Genomic DNA, 17,596 nt, shown 5'->3' on the forward strand with positions numbered 1-17,596 from the left:
CTCCCTCCTTTCCTCCCTCCCTCCCTCCCTTCTTCCCTTTCCTTCCTTCCTTCTTCCCTTCCCTCCCTCCCTTCTTCCCTTCCCCTCCTTCCTTCCTTCCTCCCTCCCTCCCTTCTTCCCTTCCATTCCCTTCCTTCCTTCTTCCCTTCCCTTCCCTCCTTCCTTCCTTCCTTCCTTCCTTCCTTCATTCATTCATTCATTCATTGCATTTATATGCCGCTCACTCCAAACGGACTCTGAGCGGCTAACAAGTATAAATACAATATAAGTAAAAAAAAACAATTAAAAACATCACTAAAATCACATGTATTATAAAACCATACTTGCAACAGTCTTAATTCCAGGCCTGCCAGAAAAGCCAGGTTTTAACAGCTTTCTGGAAAACTGGTAGGGAGGAATCTCTGGGGGCAATTGATTCCATAGGGTCGGAGCAGCCACAGAGAAGGCTCTTCCCCGAGGTCCCGCCAACTGACATTGTTTGGTGGACAGGACCTGGAGAAGGCCGACTCTGTGGGCCCTTACTGGCCGCAATGAGCCACTGGCCACAATGAGCACTTCTTCCCCAATTTCCTAAAACAATCTATTTTACTTGGAATGGTAAAAATACACATGTGTAGATGGAACCCCTGGGGGAAGACTGGGCAGTACACAAGAAACCAAAAAATATTCAGGACTCTGGGCTTCAGTCCAGAATGCAGGAAAGTGACCGAGTTGTCCAGTTTTAAACTAAAGCAAGACTGGGCAGGGCTATATAGATAGCCAAGGAAAGGAAAAGATATCAAAACCTTGGGATGAGTAGGAGTAGACTTGGGACAAACACCCTATCAGGGTTTCAAGTAAAACCCCCACTGAAGAAAAACTCTGAAAAACTCAAAACTCCACTTTATTAGAGATGTCCTATGAGCACGTCTGGAAAGACCCGAATCTGAAAGCTTCTGGTTTACCACACCCAAAAGAAAGTTCAAGTCCCTTCCCCCAGTGCTCACATGTCCATCACATTGTCCAATCAATGCACCATCCCAACTGGAGAAGCCTCCCAGGAACATCCCTCCAGTTGCAGGGCAGAGTGACCTGGACTCTATTCCCCCCCCCATTGCCCACAATCCCTCCTCCCAGTTTCCCACAGCACCAAATATGGCAGGCCTTACCCAGCCAAGTGTTCATCTTTTCCGAACTGCAGTGCTCCAGCTTGGGTAGGATCAGCACGTCAATGTCACTTTTAGGCTCCTCTTTGGTAAATTCCTTGGGGTGGGGAGACAAGACATTGGAAGCAGGAGCGTCAAAGCAGATAATAAACTGAATAAGGCAACTACTTCTTAAGGTTGCACTATAAGGGCCAAGATGATTTTTTTAATATCCATCCATCCATCCATCTACATATAAACACTGCTCAAAAAAAATAAAGGGAACACTTAAACAACACAATATAACTCCAAGTAAATCAAATTTCTTTGAAATCAAACTGTCCACTGAGGAAGCAACACTGACAACCAATTCCACATGTTGTCAGCACATTCAACTTTGTACAGAGCAAAGTATTCAATGAGAATATTTCATTCATTCAGGTCTAGGATGTGTTCTTTGAGGGTTCCCTTTATTGTTTTGAGCAATATATGTATTATATATATGTATACATACATACATACATACATACATACATACATACATACATACATACAGTTAGTTGGGGGAAAGATCAAAAGCAACATGAGAAAATATTATTTTACTGAAAGAGTAGTAGATCCTTGGAACAAACTTCCAGCAGACATGGTTGGTAAATCCACAGTAACTAAATTTAAACATGCCTGGGATAAACATATATCCATCCTAAGATAAAATACATGAAATAATATAAGAGAAGACTAGATGGACCATGAGGTCTTTTTCTGCTGTCAGTCTTCTATGTTTCTATACATACATACATACATACATACATACATACATACATACATACGTACGTACATATTTTTATACGCGCACACACACAGAGTACAAAGAAGAATAAAAGTATATATAAAGGAATACCCTAATCAAGAAACCACCTAGGAGAAAAAAATCACCCCCTCCAGCAATACTGGCAGGACAAGCTATGAAAAGAGAGCAAACCCCTCTCTCTTTGAGCACTGATGACGTTACCTAGTTAGGTAATAAAACATCTGCAAGAAAACAAGGAAGCTCAGAGAACACCAAGACTTCACAGTTCAATCCTGATATTCTATTTTCTAAGAGAAAGTTCTATTCTGAAACTCTAATTTAACCACAACAATAGCATTTAGGCTTACATACTGTTCTGCCTGCGTGTCTCAACCGCCCGTAATTACAGGGTAATTAGTCCAGGAAGACACACACCACAGGATAGAAGGAAAACCCAAAAGTCTTTATCAACAGAAAAATGGACACAGCTCCCTTTTAAAATGTCAAAGGGATTTTCTGGTACACACAAGGCACAGGTGAAATGCAGGGGGGCAGAGCTCCAGAAACTCCTCGATGTGTGCGTGAGGGAACGCCGGAAACTGGAAGAGCATGTGTGCGCTAAGAAGCTGAGTTCCTCGTGCCTGGCATGCGCATGTGCACCAGCAACCTGTTTTCTGGTTTTCTGGCATGCATGTGTGAGCAAAAACCAGCTCACTGGTGCACATGTGCATGCTGGAAACCAGAAGCTCAGCTTCCTGGCGGGCACATGCGCATGCCCAGGAGCTGCTCTTCTGGTTTCTGCCATTCATGTGCGTGTGAAGACCAACTAGCCCAGTGATGGCGAACCTATATGGCCACAGGTGGCACATGGAGATATTTATTTATTTATTTATTTATTTATTTATTTATTTATTTATTCACTCACTCACTCACTCACTCACTCACTCACTCACTCACTTACTTACTTACTTAGTTAGTTAGTATGCCGCCCCTCTCTGCAGACTCGGGGTGGCTCACAGCAATAGTAAAAAACAATGTAAAATACAAATCTAATATTTAAAAAACTAAAAACCCATAATTTAAAAAACATACACACAACATACCATACATAAACTATATAGGCCTGGGGAAGATGTCTCAATTCCCCCATGCCTGATCGCAGAGATGGGTCTTAAGAAGTTTACGAAAGGCAAGGAGGGTGGGGGCAATCCTAATCTCCGGAGGGAGCTGGTTCCAGAGGGTCGGGGCCGCCACAGAGAAGGCTCTTCCCCTGGGTCCTGCCAGACGACATTGTTTAGTCGATGGGACCCGGAGAAAGCCCACTCTGTGGGATCTGACTGGTCGCTGGGATTCGTGCGACAGAAGGCAGTCCTGGAGATATTTGCTGGCACGCGAGCCGTTGCCCTAGCTCAGTTCCAATGTGCATGTGTGTGCCAGCCACAGGCTCTGGGAGGGTGTTTTTGGCTTCCATACAGCCTCCGTGGGGATGGGAGAGGGCATTTTTGTCCTCCCCAGGCTTCAGGAAAAACAAGGGGCGACGGCTGGCGTACCATTTCTGGTATACATGCCATAGGTTCATTATCATGGCTCTATAGCTTCCAGGTTCATTCTCCAACAGCTCTATAAGTTCCCTGCAGGTGTGATGCAGAGGCACCTGCAAAATTGGATGGTTTCATGAATATGAAAACATGGAGGTTGTGACACCGCATTGCAAACATCTGACTCTTGCTTATCTGCGTGCAACATCACAATGAACGTGCAAAAGAACAGGGCTTGTGCCCGTATTTCATAATAATCATTTTGTCTTCCTTCGTAATATACTATTAGGAAAGACTTCACAAACTCCATGGAGGACGGAAGGGAAAGGGGGAACATGATCGAAACATTTAAATATGTTAAAGGGCTAAATAAGGTTCAGGAAGGAAGTGTTTTTAATAGGAAAGTGAACCCAAGAACAAGGAGTGCAATCTGAAGTTAGTTGGGGTCAGAAGCAACGTGAGAAAATATTATTTTACTGAAAGAGTAGTAGATGCTTGTAGTAGATGCTTGGAACAAACGTCCAGCAGACGTGGTTGGTAAATCCACAGTAACTGAATTTAAACATACCTGGGATAAACATATATCCATCCTGTTCTGCCGGCGTGTCCCAACCGCCCGTAATTAAGGAGTAATTAGTCCAGAAAGACACACACCACACGACAGAAGGAAAACCAAAAGTCTTTATCAACAGAAAAGCAGAAAAAACTCCCTTTTTAAATGTCAAAGGGATTTTCTGGTACACACAAGGCACAGGTTAAATGCAATCCAATTTCTCACCCAGTAACTGGGAAATTGAGTCCAAATTCCAAAATCCAGAAAGTCCACACACAATCTTGAACAGGGAAACAACAAAACCACGATCTTGATGAAACTATGAATCAGATAAACTTCCACAAGGCTAAATCAGCACGCTGCTCTTTTTATTTGTAGCACTAATTACAGCAGCCCCACCCAACCACAGGTGGCCTCACTTATCTCCTGTAATAATCCTTCAGGTGTTCTCTTTTATGCATCACTCTCCGCATGTGTGGGTCTGTCATAAGTTTTGTTCAGAATCCAGGGATGATAAGGAAGATTGATGTCCTCCTGGGCTGTCTGCCAAACTCCCCTCTTCCCTGTCACTCACGCTTCCCTGCCACCCACATCCACCTCCACATTCCTAAGGGCAGGAGCTGGGCCAGAGCTAACCACAACATATCCTAAGATAAAATACAGGAAATAGTATAAGGGCAGACTAGATGGACCATGAGGTCTTTTTTGCCATCAGTCTTCTATGTTTCAATCTTCTATGTCAGGGGGAAGGAAAACCAAAGTTTTAGCTGCTTCCCACAACCGTAAGTCCTAAGTTACATTCAGTCAAAGGAGGACAGGCTCCTGGGAATAGGTCTTTACATGCAACTCGACTTACAACAGTTTGCTTAGTGACTGTTTGAAGTTTCAATGCCATTGAAAAAAACTGACTTATGATCTCTGCGACATCCTCGTGGTCATAGGATTTACATTTACATTCTGCTGCACGAATCCCAGCGACCAGTTAGGTCCCACAGAGTGGGTCTTATCCGGGTCCCGTCAACCAAACAATGTCGCTTGGCGGGACCTAGGGGAAGAGCCTTCTCTGTGGCGGCCCCGGCCCTCTGGAACCAACTCCCCCCAGAGATTAGAATTGCCCCCACCCTCCTTGCCTTTTGTAAGCTGCTTAAAACCCACCTCTGCCGCCAGGCATGGGGAAACTGAGATACTCTTTCCCCCTAGGCCTTTAAAATTTTATGCATGGTATGTCTGTATGATTGGTTTTTATATAATGGGTTTTTAACTGTTTTTAGTATTGGATTATTGTTATATACTGTTTTATTACTGTTGTTAGCCGCCCCGAGTCTGCGGAGAGGGGCGGCATACAAATCCAATAAATAGATAGATAGATGATAGATAGATAGATAGATAGATAGATAATAGATAGATAGGTAGATAGATGATAGAGAGAGAGAGATAATAGGTAGGTAGGTAAGTAGGTAGGTAGATGATAGAGAGATGATAGATGATAGATAGATAGATAGATAGATGATAGATAGATAGATAGATAGATAGATAGATGATAGATAGATGATAGATAGATGATAGATAGATAGATAGATAGATGATAGATAGATAGATGATAGATAGATGATAGATAGATAGATAGATGATAGATAGATAGATGATAGATAGATAGATAGATAGATAGATGATAGATAGATAGATAATAGATAGATAGGTAGATAGATGATAGAGAGAGAGAGATAATAGGTAGGTAGGTAGGTAGGTAGATGATAGAGAGATGATAGATGATAGATAGATAGATAGATAGATAGATAGATGATAGATAGATAGATAGATGATAGATAGATGATAGATAGATGATAGATAGATGATAGATAGATAGATAGATGATAGATAGATAGATGATAGATAGATGATAGATAGATAGATAGATGATAGATAGATGATAGATAGATAGATAATAGATAGATAGATGATAGATAGATAGATAGATAGATAGATAGATAGATAGATAGATAAATAAATAAATTCAGGTCACTTGGCAACTGGTTCATATTTATGACGGCTGCTATGTTCTAGGGACATATCAGCGAAGGCCTGCCAATGCGCCCTCTGCAGCCGTCGTTCCCATTCCTGAAATTGGTGAAAATTGCCGAAATCTCGTTTGCTTGAGCGTCTTCACACAATTATTTTTTTTTTTGCTGTGCATGCGCAGAAGTGAATTCTCACCCGGGGGTTACATGTGGGTGTGTCGGAGGCTCACACGCACACATCCTGAAAATTGCTAACGGAATGTTGCTGTAGCAGGCCATCATTGGGGCAGACTAGTTGGGATTTACTACCAGTACGGATGAGGATGCCGCATCTGTAGTAAAACTGGAGCTGCGCACACAGCTTCAGGTCTCTGGCATGTGTGAGTGCGGGTCTCAGCGAGATTTTGCTTCTGCGCATGTGTGGAAGCAAATTTTTTTTGGCCAAAATCTCACTCGCTTGCACGCGGCCCCCCTGTCAAGGTTTTGCTTCCTGTGCATGTGCAGAAGCAAAATCTCAGTGGGACGTACGGACCGCCTTCTGCCACATAAATCCCAGCGGCCGATTAGGTCCCACAGAGTTGGCCTTCTCCAGGTCCCGTCGATCAGACAGTGTCATTTGGCGGGGCCTAGGGGAAGAGCCTTCTCTGTGGCGGCCCCGGCCCTCTGGAATCAGCTCCCTCCAGAGATTCGAACAGCCCCAACCCTCCCTGCCTTCCGCAAGAGCCTGAAGATCTATCTATGTCGCCAGGCATGGGGTAACTAGTGTATCCCCCCCTTTGACCATTGAAAGTTACTGTATGTGAAAGCGCTCAGGCAGTAATAGTTTTGGGTTGGAAGGATGCGACAAAATGGACAATGCAGAATTGCTATAGGTACATGGTGGACCATATTCAATTTGAAATTATGGAAAAAAGGATAAATTCGGATAATGAAACTGAGTTGGGACAGCTGATGGGACGGTGGGACAAGGTAAGACGATATATGACGAGTAGAATCCGAGACCAAGCTACAAGAAATAAATTGGAATCACTCTATAACAGTGTTTTTCAACCAGTGTGCCATGGCACACTAGTGTGCCGCGAGACATGGTCAGGTGTGCCGCGAAGCTCAGAGAGAAAGAAAGCAAGAGAGAAAGAAAGCAAGAGAGAGAGAGAAAGAAAGCAAGAGAGAAAGAGCGAGAGAGCGAGAAAAAGAACTAAAGAGAAAGAAAGCAAGAGAGAGAAAGAACAAGAGAAAGAAAAAGAGAGGGAGAAAAAGAGAGAGAAAGAAAGCAAGAGAGAGAGAGAGAGAAAGAGAGGGAAGGAGAGAGAGAAAGACATAGAGGGACATAGGGAGGGAGAAAGAGAGCAAAAAAGAGAGGAAGGAAGAGGAAGGAAGGGAGAGAAAGAGGGAGGGAGAAAGAAATAGAGCGAAGGGGAGGAAGAGAGAGAATTTTTTTCTTCAAACTTTTTTTAGCCACCCCCCCTCCTGCTCAATGTGCCCCAGGGTTTCGTAAATGTAAAAAATGTGCCGCGGCTCAAAAAAGGTTGAAAATCACTGCTCTATAATATGTAAACAGATATATTGCTCTTGGGTTAAGAGGACTATCCAAGAAACACCCCCAATTTGGTGGTGGGGAATGTGTGTGTGTCGGGGTGGTGGGCACAATTCACTATGCACTGTTTTATGTTGTGTGATATAAAAACTGTTAAAAATCAATAAAAATATATTAAAAAAAAGAAAGAAAGTTACTGTATGTGCGAGGGAAACCTTTATCATGTGAATGCAGCCAGCACTCAAAAACAAGAGGCAGTCAATGTATGGGGGATTACGGGGCAATGTTTTAAGGGAGGAAGCAGGGGAATTGGCTCATAGAGAAGAGATAACAGGCCATGGTGGCACAGTGGTCAGAGTGCAGTACTGCAAGCTACTTCTGCTGAACACTGGCTGCCAGCAGTTTGTCAGATCGAATCTAATCAGGCTCAAGGTTGACCCATCCTTCCGAGGTGGGTAAAATGAGGACCCAGATTGTTGGGGGCAATATGCTGACTCTTTGTAAACCGCTTAGAGAGGGATGTAAAGTACTGTGAAGTGGTATATAGTCCTCTGAGAAGGGCGACATGCAAATCTAATAAATAAATAAATATAAGTCTAAGTGCTATTGCTAAATATAAGTCTAAGTGCTATTGCTATAGTGAGGAAGGCATCCAAGAGAGGCAGACTTTTCTATAATACATTAGGATCAGTGATGGGCTACCAAAATTTTTATTACCGTACTGTGGGCATGGCTTATGCATTTTCTTTCAACATCTTTCAGTGCAAATTGGGTTTTCTGGGGTGGAGCTCCATTTTCGCTACCCCACTGCGTTCCCCCCCCCCCATTCGGGCAGTAGCCCACCCCTGATTAGCAAGGATGAACCCTTGCTTTAGTTATGGGCCACCAAGCCATCCCGGACTCCTGGTGACGGTACACGGGCAAATCTATGCTGTTTCCTTGCAAAAACTTAGAAACATAGAAGACTGACGGCAGAAAAAGACCTCATGATCCATCTAATCTGCCCTTATACTATTTTTGTATTTTATCTTAGGATGGATATATGTTTATCCCAGGCATGTTTAAATTCAGTTACTGTGGATTTATCTACCACGTCTGATGGAAGTTTGTTCCATGGATCTACTACTCTTTCAGTAAAATAATATTTCTCATGTTGCTTTTGATCTTTCCCCCAACTAACTTCAGATTGTATCCCCTTGTTCTTGTGTTCACTTTCCTATTAAAAACACTTCCCTCTTGAACCTTATTTAACCCTTTGACATATTTAAATGTTTCGATCATATCCTCCCTTTTCCTTCTGTCCTCCAGACTATACAGATTGACTTTTCAGAAGAGATTTGTCATCGCCTTCTTCCCAAGGCAGGAAAATAAAAAAGTGACTGACCCAAAGTCACTCACTTTATTCCATGCCTAAGGCAGCAATACAAATAATTCTCCATTTCCTGGTTTCAAATGTAGTGCTGTTAAGCTTGATTGCAACTGTTGGGCTTTTCTGTTAAAAATAAACACACAGGGGTCAGTGGAATGAGAACCATCTCTAGTAACAGGGCAATCCTCTTTGTGATTCCAGAATGACACCTTGCAGGACCAGTAATGAGGGATATTACAAATAACAATAACTGAGAGGCCAGAAGTTCCCCTCATTGATCGAGTAGGAATGTGGAATCTTCTTTTGAAGATGCTTTTCATGTAAGAGTAGGTTAAGAATGTTTAATAAAGCAGTACAGTGGTACCTCTCCTTACGAACTTAATTCATTCCATGACCAGGTTCTTAAGTAGGAAAGGTTGTAGGAAGAAGCAATTTTTCCCGTAGGAATCAATGTAAAAGCAAATAATGTGTGCGATTGGGGAAAGCACAGGGAGGGTGGAGGCCCTGTTTCCTCCCAGGAGATTCCTAGAGAGGCCCCTCAGAGGCTTTCCCCCACCTTTTCCGGCTCTGTTTCCTCCCAGGAGATCCCTAGAGAGGCCCCACAGAGGCTTTTCTCCACCTTTTCCAGACCTGTTTCCTCCCAGGAGATTCCTAGAGAGGCCCCTCAGAGGCTTTCCCCACCTTTTCCGGCTCTGTTTCCTCCCAGGAGATCCCTAGAGAGGCCCCACAGAGGCTTTTCCCCACCTTTTCCAGACCTGTTTTCTCCCAGGAGATTCCTAGAGAGGCCCCTCAGAGGCTTTCCCCACCTTTTCCGGCTCTGTTTCCTCCCAGGAGATCCCTAGAGAGGCCCCACAGAGGATTTTCCCCACCTTTTCCGGCCTTGTTTCCTCCCAGGAGATTCCTAGAGAGGCTCCACAGAGGCTTTCCCCCGCCTTTTCCGGCCCTGTTTCCTCCCAGGATATTCCTAGAGAGGCCCCACGGAGGTTTTCCCCCACATTTTCCGGTTACAGTTTCGGAGGCTTGGGTTCCTAAGTAGAAAATGGTTCTTGAGCAGAGGCAAAAAAAATCTTGAACACCCAGTTCTTATCTTGAAAAGTTCGTAAGTAGAGGCGTTTGTAGGTAGAGGTACCACTGTACTTCATTGCTGAAAAGACAAGACCTTCTGGTCTAGACTAATGTACTTTTTGCCTGTTTAACTCACTAAAGCTTTGTGGGGTAATGATAGATACGCTCCATGGGGTTTTTTTTTTAAAAAAGATTGCTGTTTCACCTATCTTGGCACTAACGGTACCAACAATCCGTTTCAACAATCTGGCCCTGTCTATTGGAATCTTTGAACCTATAGCTTGTTTTGAAATGATGTTACCAGTTTACGATGTTACCTCTGTTGTGCGTTTCAGTGGGTTAACTATTTGCCAGATAGCCAAGATGACAAAATCAAGCCCGACAAGCAACCCAACAGTGGCATAGAGTTTCCACGGTTCCAAAGTCTGTGGGAAAAAAAGGAGAGAGAGTGAGTGAGTGAGTGAGTGAGTGAGTGAGTGAGTGAGTGTGAGAGAGTCAGAAGTGGGGGTTTATTTATTTATTTTTTATTTATTTATTGGATTGGTATGCCGCCCCTCTCCGTGGACTCGGGGCGGCTAACAACAGTGGTAAAAACAGCATGTGACAATCCAATACTAAAACAGCTAAAAACCCTTGTTATAAAACCAATCATACATACAAAGATACCATGCATAAATTGTAGAAGCCTAGGGGGAAAGAATATCTCAGTTTCTCCGCGTCTGCTTGAAGTTTGTTCCAAGCATCTACTACTCTTTCAGTCAAATAATATTTTCTCACGTTGCTTTTGATCTTTCCCGCAACTAACCTCAGATTGTGCCCCCTTGTTCTTGTGTTCACTTTCCTATTAAAAACACTTCCCTCCTGAACCTTATTTAACCCCTGTAACATATTTAAATGTTTCGATCATGTCCCCCGTTTCCCTTCTGTCCTCCAGACTGTACAGATTGAGTCCATGAAGTCTTTCCTGTTAAGTTTCATAACCATACTTCAGAAAAGGCATACTAAAGTCCTCAGAGTCCCTTAGCCATGGATACCATGCTTTCTCTCTCTCCGTGTGTTTTCTTAGCCTCTTGTTTAAACACTGCTGAACTGTGCTGTTTTGATTTATGGTTTTGCGATGTTGTGTTTTTACATTTATGTTGATAAATTTCCCAAGCATCTGTCACTGCAGAAAGAGATCTTAACTCCACAGGCACATTGAGGAGGCTGCCTTATATTCAATTAAACTATTGAACCCTTCAGCCTGCTATTTGTTGTGGAAACTGCAGTTTAATGTCTCCAAATGTAAAATAATGCACTTGGAGAAAAGGAATCCTCAATCTGAGTATTGCATTGGCAGTTCTGTGTTAGCAAAAACTTCAGAAGAGAAGGATTTGGGGTTGGGATTTCTGACAGTCTCAAAATGGGTGAGCAGTGTGGTCAGGCGGTAGGAAAAGCAAGTAGGATGCTTGGCTGCATAGCTAGAGGTATAACAAGCAGGAAGAGAGAGATTATGATCCCGCTATATAGAGCACTGGTGAGACCACATTTGGAATACTGTGTTCAGTTCTGGGGACCTCACCTACAAAAAGATATAATGGGTCCAAAGACGGGCTACAAGAATGGTGGAAGGTCTTAAGCATAAAACTTATCAGGAAAGACTTAATGAACTCAATCTGTATAGTCTGGGGGACAGAAGGAAAAGGGGGGACATGATCAAAACATTTAAATATGTTAAAGGGTTAAATAAATGAAGTTAGTTGGGGGAAAGATCAAAAGCAACGTGAGAAAATATTATTTTACTGAAAGAGTAGTAGATCCTTGGAACAAACTTCCAGCAGACATGGTTGGTAAATCCACAGTAACTGAATTTAAACATGCCTGGGATAAACATATATCCATCCTAAGATAAAATACAGGAAATAGTATAAGGACGGACTAGATGGACCATGAGGTCTTTTTCTGCCGTCAATCTTCTATATTTTTTGTTTCTATGGTTATAAGAGGAAATTTATTAGGCCTCCCACCCTGTGAATGGTGTGCTTGCCTCCAAAATCTGCAGCTACTCATAAATTATAGCAAAACTCACACTCTTAGACCTGGGCTTTGCTAAGATTTATGAACTTGTATGTCAAAATCGTTTCACCTAAAGACACACCCACCAGATACAAAAGATAAAGTATCCTGAATGCTAGTCTCTATCAACAATGATTTGAGTGGAACAAGGGCGTGGTATAATTTCAAGACTGAATTCCTGCTGAATAGAAAACGATGAACACCCATGTTAACTCTTGACCAAACAGTAGGCCGGTTCTGTCGTGGTGTGGCTCCAAGCCAATTCTGAATGGTTTCCAAGAATACCAGAGTTCAAAAGAAATACATGGTACATTCAAATGATTTCTCTGTGTTTCTCGCTTTGTTTGGATGACTCAGCCCAGAGGGATAACAAGACAAAACGCATACCTTCCGTCGTTCTTTCTTCTCTTCCTTCTTGGTGAAGACGGTGTGCACCCACCAGATTTTGGTGAACATGCTGCCATAGCCAAGGCTAAAACCCAAACCCAGGAGCCAAAGCCGAGCCTGGAAGTGGGGTGGGGGTGAGGTGGGGAAAGAATAGTAAGAAAGCAGCAGCATTTGTTACCAGATTTTTCTAGTTCAAAAAAAATCCATATTAAATCAATATCTTCCTTTACAGTATCTCACCACAAAAGAATGTCAGAAGTTCCACAAAGCTCTTAATCAACTAAGAGAATCTGGGACTTTCCCGAAAGGTATCTATACCACAAAGCATTGATCCATTTTCTAACACTGTAGATCAGGCGTGTCAAAGTCTATTTCACTGAGGGCCGCGTTGACCTTGGGGGACCGGAGTGGGTATGGCCAGGGTAGACGTGGCCAGATGACATAATTGGTGTTGGGGCACCTGTTGTGTCCCAAGCGCTCTGGTGCGAAAACAGATTCCAAGCTCCTTTTTCAGCTGTGGTGGCCTCCTGCAACCCTCTGCCAGCGAAAACGGAGCTTGGGAGGGCCGTTCGCAGCCCTCACGAGCTCCATTTTTGCTGACGGAAGCACTGCGGGCCAGTACCTTTTCTGTTTCCAGGGCAGCCCCGCAGGCCAGATCTAAACACCCTGTGGGCCAGATCCGTACCCAGGCCTTGAGTTTGACACTCCCGCTGTAGATAGTTCTCAACTTACAACATTTCAATTAGTGAACTTTTAAAGTTACGATGGCACCGAAGTGACTTATGACTGTTTTCCACACTTCAGACCACTGCAGAATCCCCATAGGATCAAAATTTAGATGCTTGGCAACTGACTCATGTTTACAATGGTAGCAATGTCCCGGGGTCATGCGGTCACATTTGGAGACCTTCTGAAAAGCAAAGTCAACAGGGAATTTACCAGATTGATTTATTATTATTATTATTATTATTATTATTATTATTATTATTATTATTATTATTATTATTATTATTATTATTTAGATTTGTATGCTGCCCCTCTCCGAAGACTCGGAGCAGCTCACAACAATGATAAACGATATGACAAATCCAATAATTAAAAACAACATCTAAAACCCATATTATTAAAAGCCATACAATTCAATCATACCATACATAAATAAATCATATTAGCCTGGGGATACCTCAAGAATCCCATGCCTGGCGACATAGGTGGGTCGTCAGTAACATGGTCCGATGCCATGTAGGACTTTAACAAGTGGGTTATTTAACAAGTGGGTTACTAATTTAACAACTGCAGTGATTCACGTAACAGCCGTAAGCTGTCAAATGGGGCAAAATTCACTTAACTGTCTTGCTTAGCAACAGAAATTTTGGGCTCAATTGTGGTCCTAAATCAAGAGCTACCTGAATTCTCTCTCATTTGAAAAATATGAAACATTAAATCTTATTTAACGGCTTGTCTCCAAAAGTTGTGGTGCCAGACCAGACAGCCATTTGACTGAAATGGTATAAGGTTTCCTGCTTGAACAAGGGGTTACGGACTGGGATGGGATTCAGCCAGTTTGGCTCAACTGGATGCTCATATTACATCTGGTTCGTCAAACCAATAGTTGCAAAGACTGCCTGGCCCCTCCCACCCCAATCCGCCCCTCTCAGGCATCTCCATGTGGCCAGTTTTGGATTCCAGGTAAGTGCAGGGCCTGCATGGTGGCTCTGGGAGGATGAAAAATGGGCCTCAGGAAGTCCAGAAATGGGCCCATTTCCGCCCTCCAAAGGGCCTCCGGAGCCTGGGGGAAGCCGTTTTCACCTTCCCGGAGGCTCAACAAAAGCTTCCAAAGCCTGGGGAGGGCAAAAACGCCCCCCACCTGTTGTGGTTAGCTCTGGCCCAGCTCCTGCCCCAAGGACTGTGGATGTGGGGGAGACATCCACATGCTGCAGGCCTGTTTTGCCCCTGGTGGAATCTGCTGATGAAGGCTCCTCTGACCAAGAAGACATGAGTGACAGGGAGGAGGAGAGTGGGGCAGACAGCTCAGAAGGAGATCAATTATCTAGCTCCTCCTTGGATTCAGAACAAGAGTTAATGATACAGCCACGCATGCGGAGAGCGATGCATAGGCAGCAACAACTGAGAGATTATTATCAAAGAAAATGAGGCCACCTGTGGTTGGGTGGGGCTGTGGTAATTAGTGAGGCTGCTATAAATAGCAGCCTGTGGGTTTGGCCATTGTGGAGGATTATCTGATCGTTGTGTTTCGTGACTGCTTTGCTGACTTTGACTTTTTGTGTGCTGATTTTTCCCCCGCTTTGAAACTAGACCAGAGCAAAGTGTGTTTCACTTTGTGAAAGAAGAAGGACTGTGAATTGCCTCACGGCTGCAAGCTAAATATCTCAGAACTGATAAGGGACTTGTACAAATTACCAGTTTGTTTGGAGACGAGTGCTCTTTGCTGTACCAAAAGAGGGCTTAGTTTAAGTGAATTTGCATTATAAAGAACATTGTTTTGAATTTTCAAACGTGTGTGTGTGTCTGAAATTTGTACCTGTGAATTTTTGGGAGGAGTCTACCAGAGAGCCCGACAGAACACCACCCAGCTGTGGTGCAGGGGGCAGAATAGGCCACACCCATCATGGCCACACACAGCCAGCAACCAGGCAGACAACAGGTTGCTAAAATTTTTGAATCCCACCCGTGGGTTGGACTAGAAGACCTCAAGATCCCTCCCAACTCTGTTAACACAGAACTGGGGCCACTTAAATGGTATAAAATTGTTAATGGTTTAAAATGTATATAAAAATAGCCCTTCTCTCGGCAACCCATCCAGCTATGTTTCTTCGCTTCAATACTGCAGGTTAGAAATGTTACGATTGAAAATACTGTACTGCCTATTAAAGTTTTCCCCCAAATTGTGGGATGTTTTGACATTTACGTGCAACAATCTGAAGATATCCTTGGGTTTATATAGCATTGAGATTATGACAGTAGCATTCAATGGCCTTGCAAAGGACACTTTTAATTAACTTTGGGAAGTTCCACAAGTTGCCAAATGTGCCAACAAAGTGCCACAGTTTCCACTGGAGGTTGTGCCAAAGATTTTAATCTATTTTTTGTGTCACAAGTTCTACAGGAGCTCTGGCAAGACCTTTAATTTATTATCTACCCAGTAGAGATCAACAGCCAAGATATTTCAAGAATCAGTAGCCAATCATATTTTGTTCTGCCTTAATTTTACATGATTTTATTCCTGAAAATCAATGTGGGTTTTTACCTAAAAGACAATTATGAAATAATACTAGAAATATTTTGGAGTATTTGGAGCAACACAATGAAAAGCAATTCTGCACTTATCTTCTTAGATGCATCAACATTTTGAATTGGATTTTCTTATTTATCATTCTAGAACATATGATTCTTGCCAATTTTAGTAAATAGATAAGATCAATTTATACTTCATGGAAAGCACAAACAATTCTTAACAAATAACCAATAAAACTGTGAGATTGAAAAAGGCTCAATACTAGGATATCTGCTGTCTCCACTCTTATTTTAATTCTTGAGTTTACTGAATAGAGACATAAGATATCATGAGACAATAAGATTAAGATAAAAAAAAGAAATTTATAAGTGAATCGTTTTGCAGATGACCCAGTGTTAAATTTGGAAGCTCTACTGGATGGAGTTATTTATTTATTTTATTTATTTATTATTTAGATTTGTATGCCGCCCCTCTCCGCAGACTCGGAGTTGAAACATTAATGGGAAAATTAAATATCTTTGGTATGCTAGCAGGTTTTAAGTTTAATAATCAAAAGACAAAGATGCTTACAAAAATAAGGAAAAAGAAGATCAAATAGAACAGATGGAGAAAACTGGTTTAAGGTTAAGAAAAAAAAGTAAAAATACTTGGGTATTATGATGATGAATATGAATCACTTGCTATTCTGAAATTATTATTTTAGATATGGAATGAAATTTAAAAGGTCACGTTCAGATGGAAGAAATGAAAACTGTCACTGCTAGGGAGAATTTATTTGATAAAAATGAATGTTTTATCCAGAATGATGTTTTAAGAACTTATGTACTATTCCAAGCAATGGCAAAAAAACATAGATTTCAATTTGTATGGCAAGGGGGAAAAAATACGAGTTAACTATAAAGCGTTATAAGATGTAGAGGACAGAAGAGGACTAGGTTAACCAATTATGAAATTGTATTTTGCAGCACCTTTATGGTATTTTAATAAAGTTAATGTGCGCACAGGGGAACGCAGGGGGATTGTGTAGATGCAGGGGGGAGCACACATGCAGAGGGGCTGGCACTGCATTATGGGTGTGGGCACACGCTATCAAGCCCTGGCACACCCTTTTGGCACCCGATCCAAAAAATGTTTGCCATCACTGGTCTAGGATTTACCTGCCTAAGCAAGGGGTTGGACTAGAAGACCTCCAAGGTTCCTTCCAACTCTGTTATTCTGTTCTGTTCTATTCTATTCCATTCCATTCTATGTTGTAATCATAGTACTCTTATTCCATTCCATTCCTAATTCTAATTCTATTCCATTCCATATTATTCTATTCCATTCCATTCTACTCTTATTCCATTCCATTCCAAATTCTAATTCTATTCCATTCCATATTATTCTATTCTATTCTATTCTACTCTTATTCCATTCCATTCCTTTCTAATTCTATTCCATTCCATATTATTCTATTCTATTCCATATTATTAAACATAGAAGATTGACGGCAGAAAAAGACCTCATGGTCCATCTAGTCTGCCCTTATACTATTTCGTGTATTTTATCTTAGGATGGATATATGTTTATCCCAGGCATGTTTAAATTCAGTTACTGTGGATTTACCAACCACATCTGCTGGAAGTTTGTTCCAAGGATCTACTACTCTTTCAGTAAAATAATATTTTCTCATGTTGCTTTTGATCTTTCCCACATTCCTAATTCTAATTCTAATTCTAATTCTATTCCATTCCATTCCATTCCATTACAATTCCACTCCACTCCACTCTATGGGGACTTCACTGAAGAAAAAAATTGGTCTTAGGTACATGTATAACCTAGGGTTGGTAACTCTGATTCTCCAGAAACTACAGGATTGTAGCTCCTAGCACCATTTATCATTAGGTAAGTCGGTTAGGTTTGCTGGG

General features: G+C 42.2%; 1 protein-coding gene across 1 annotated transcript in view; it reads right to left on the reverse strand.

Moving 5' to 3' along the window:
- GABBR1 (gamma-aminobutyric acid type B receptor subunit 1) overlaps window positions 1-17,596 on the reverse strand; it is a 114,872-nt gene that overhangs the window by 13,017 nt on the left and 84,259 nt on the right. Inside the window, 3 exon segments of the mRNA XM_070737782.1 lie at window positions 1,149-1,242; window positions 10,309-10,416; window positions 12,434-12,550. Of these exon segments, the coding sequence (XP_070593883.1) occupies window positions 1,149-1,242; window positions 10,309-10,416; window positions 12,434-12,550 (319 nt within the window).

The sequence above is a fragment of the Erythrolamprus reginae genome, chromosome 2, assembly GCF_031021105.1.
Source record: "Erythrolamprus reginae isolate rEryReg1 chromosome 2, rEryReg1.hap1, whole genome shotgun sequence".
In the NCBI taxonomy this organism is placed as follows: domain Eukaryota; kingdom Metazoa; phylum Chordata; class Lepidosauria; order Squamata; family Dipsadidae; genus Erythrolamprus; species Erythrolamprus reginae.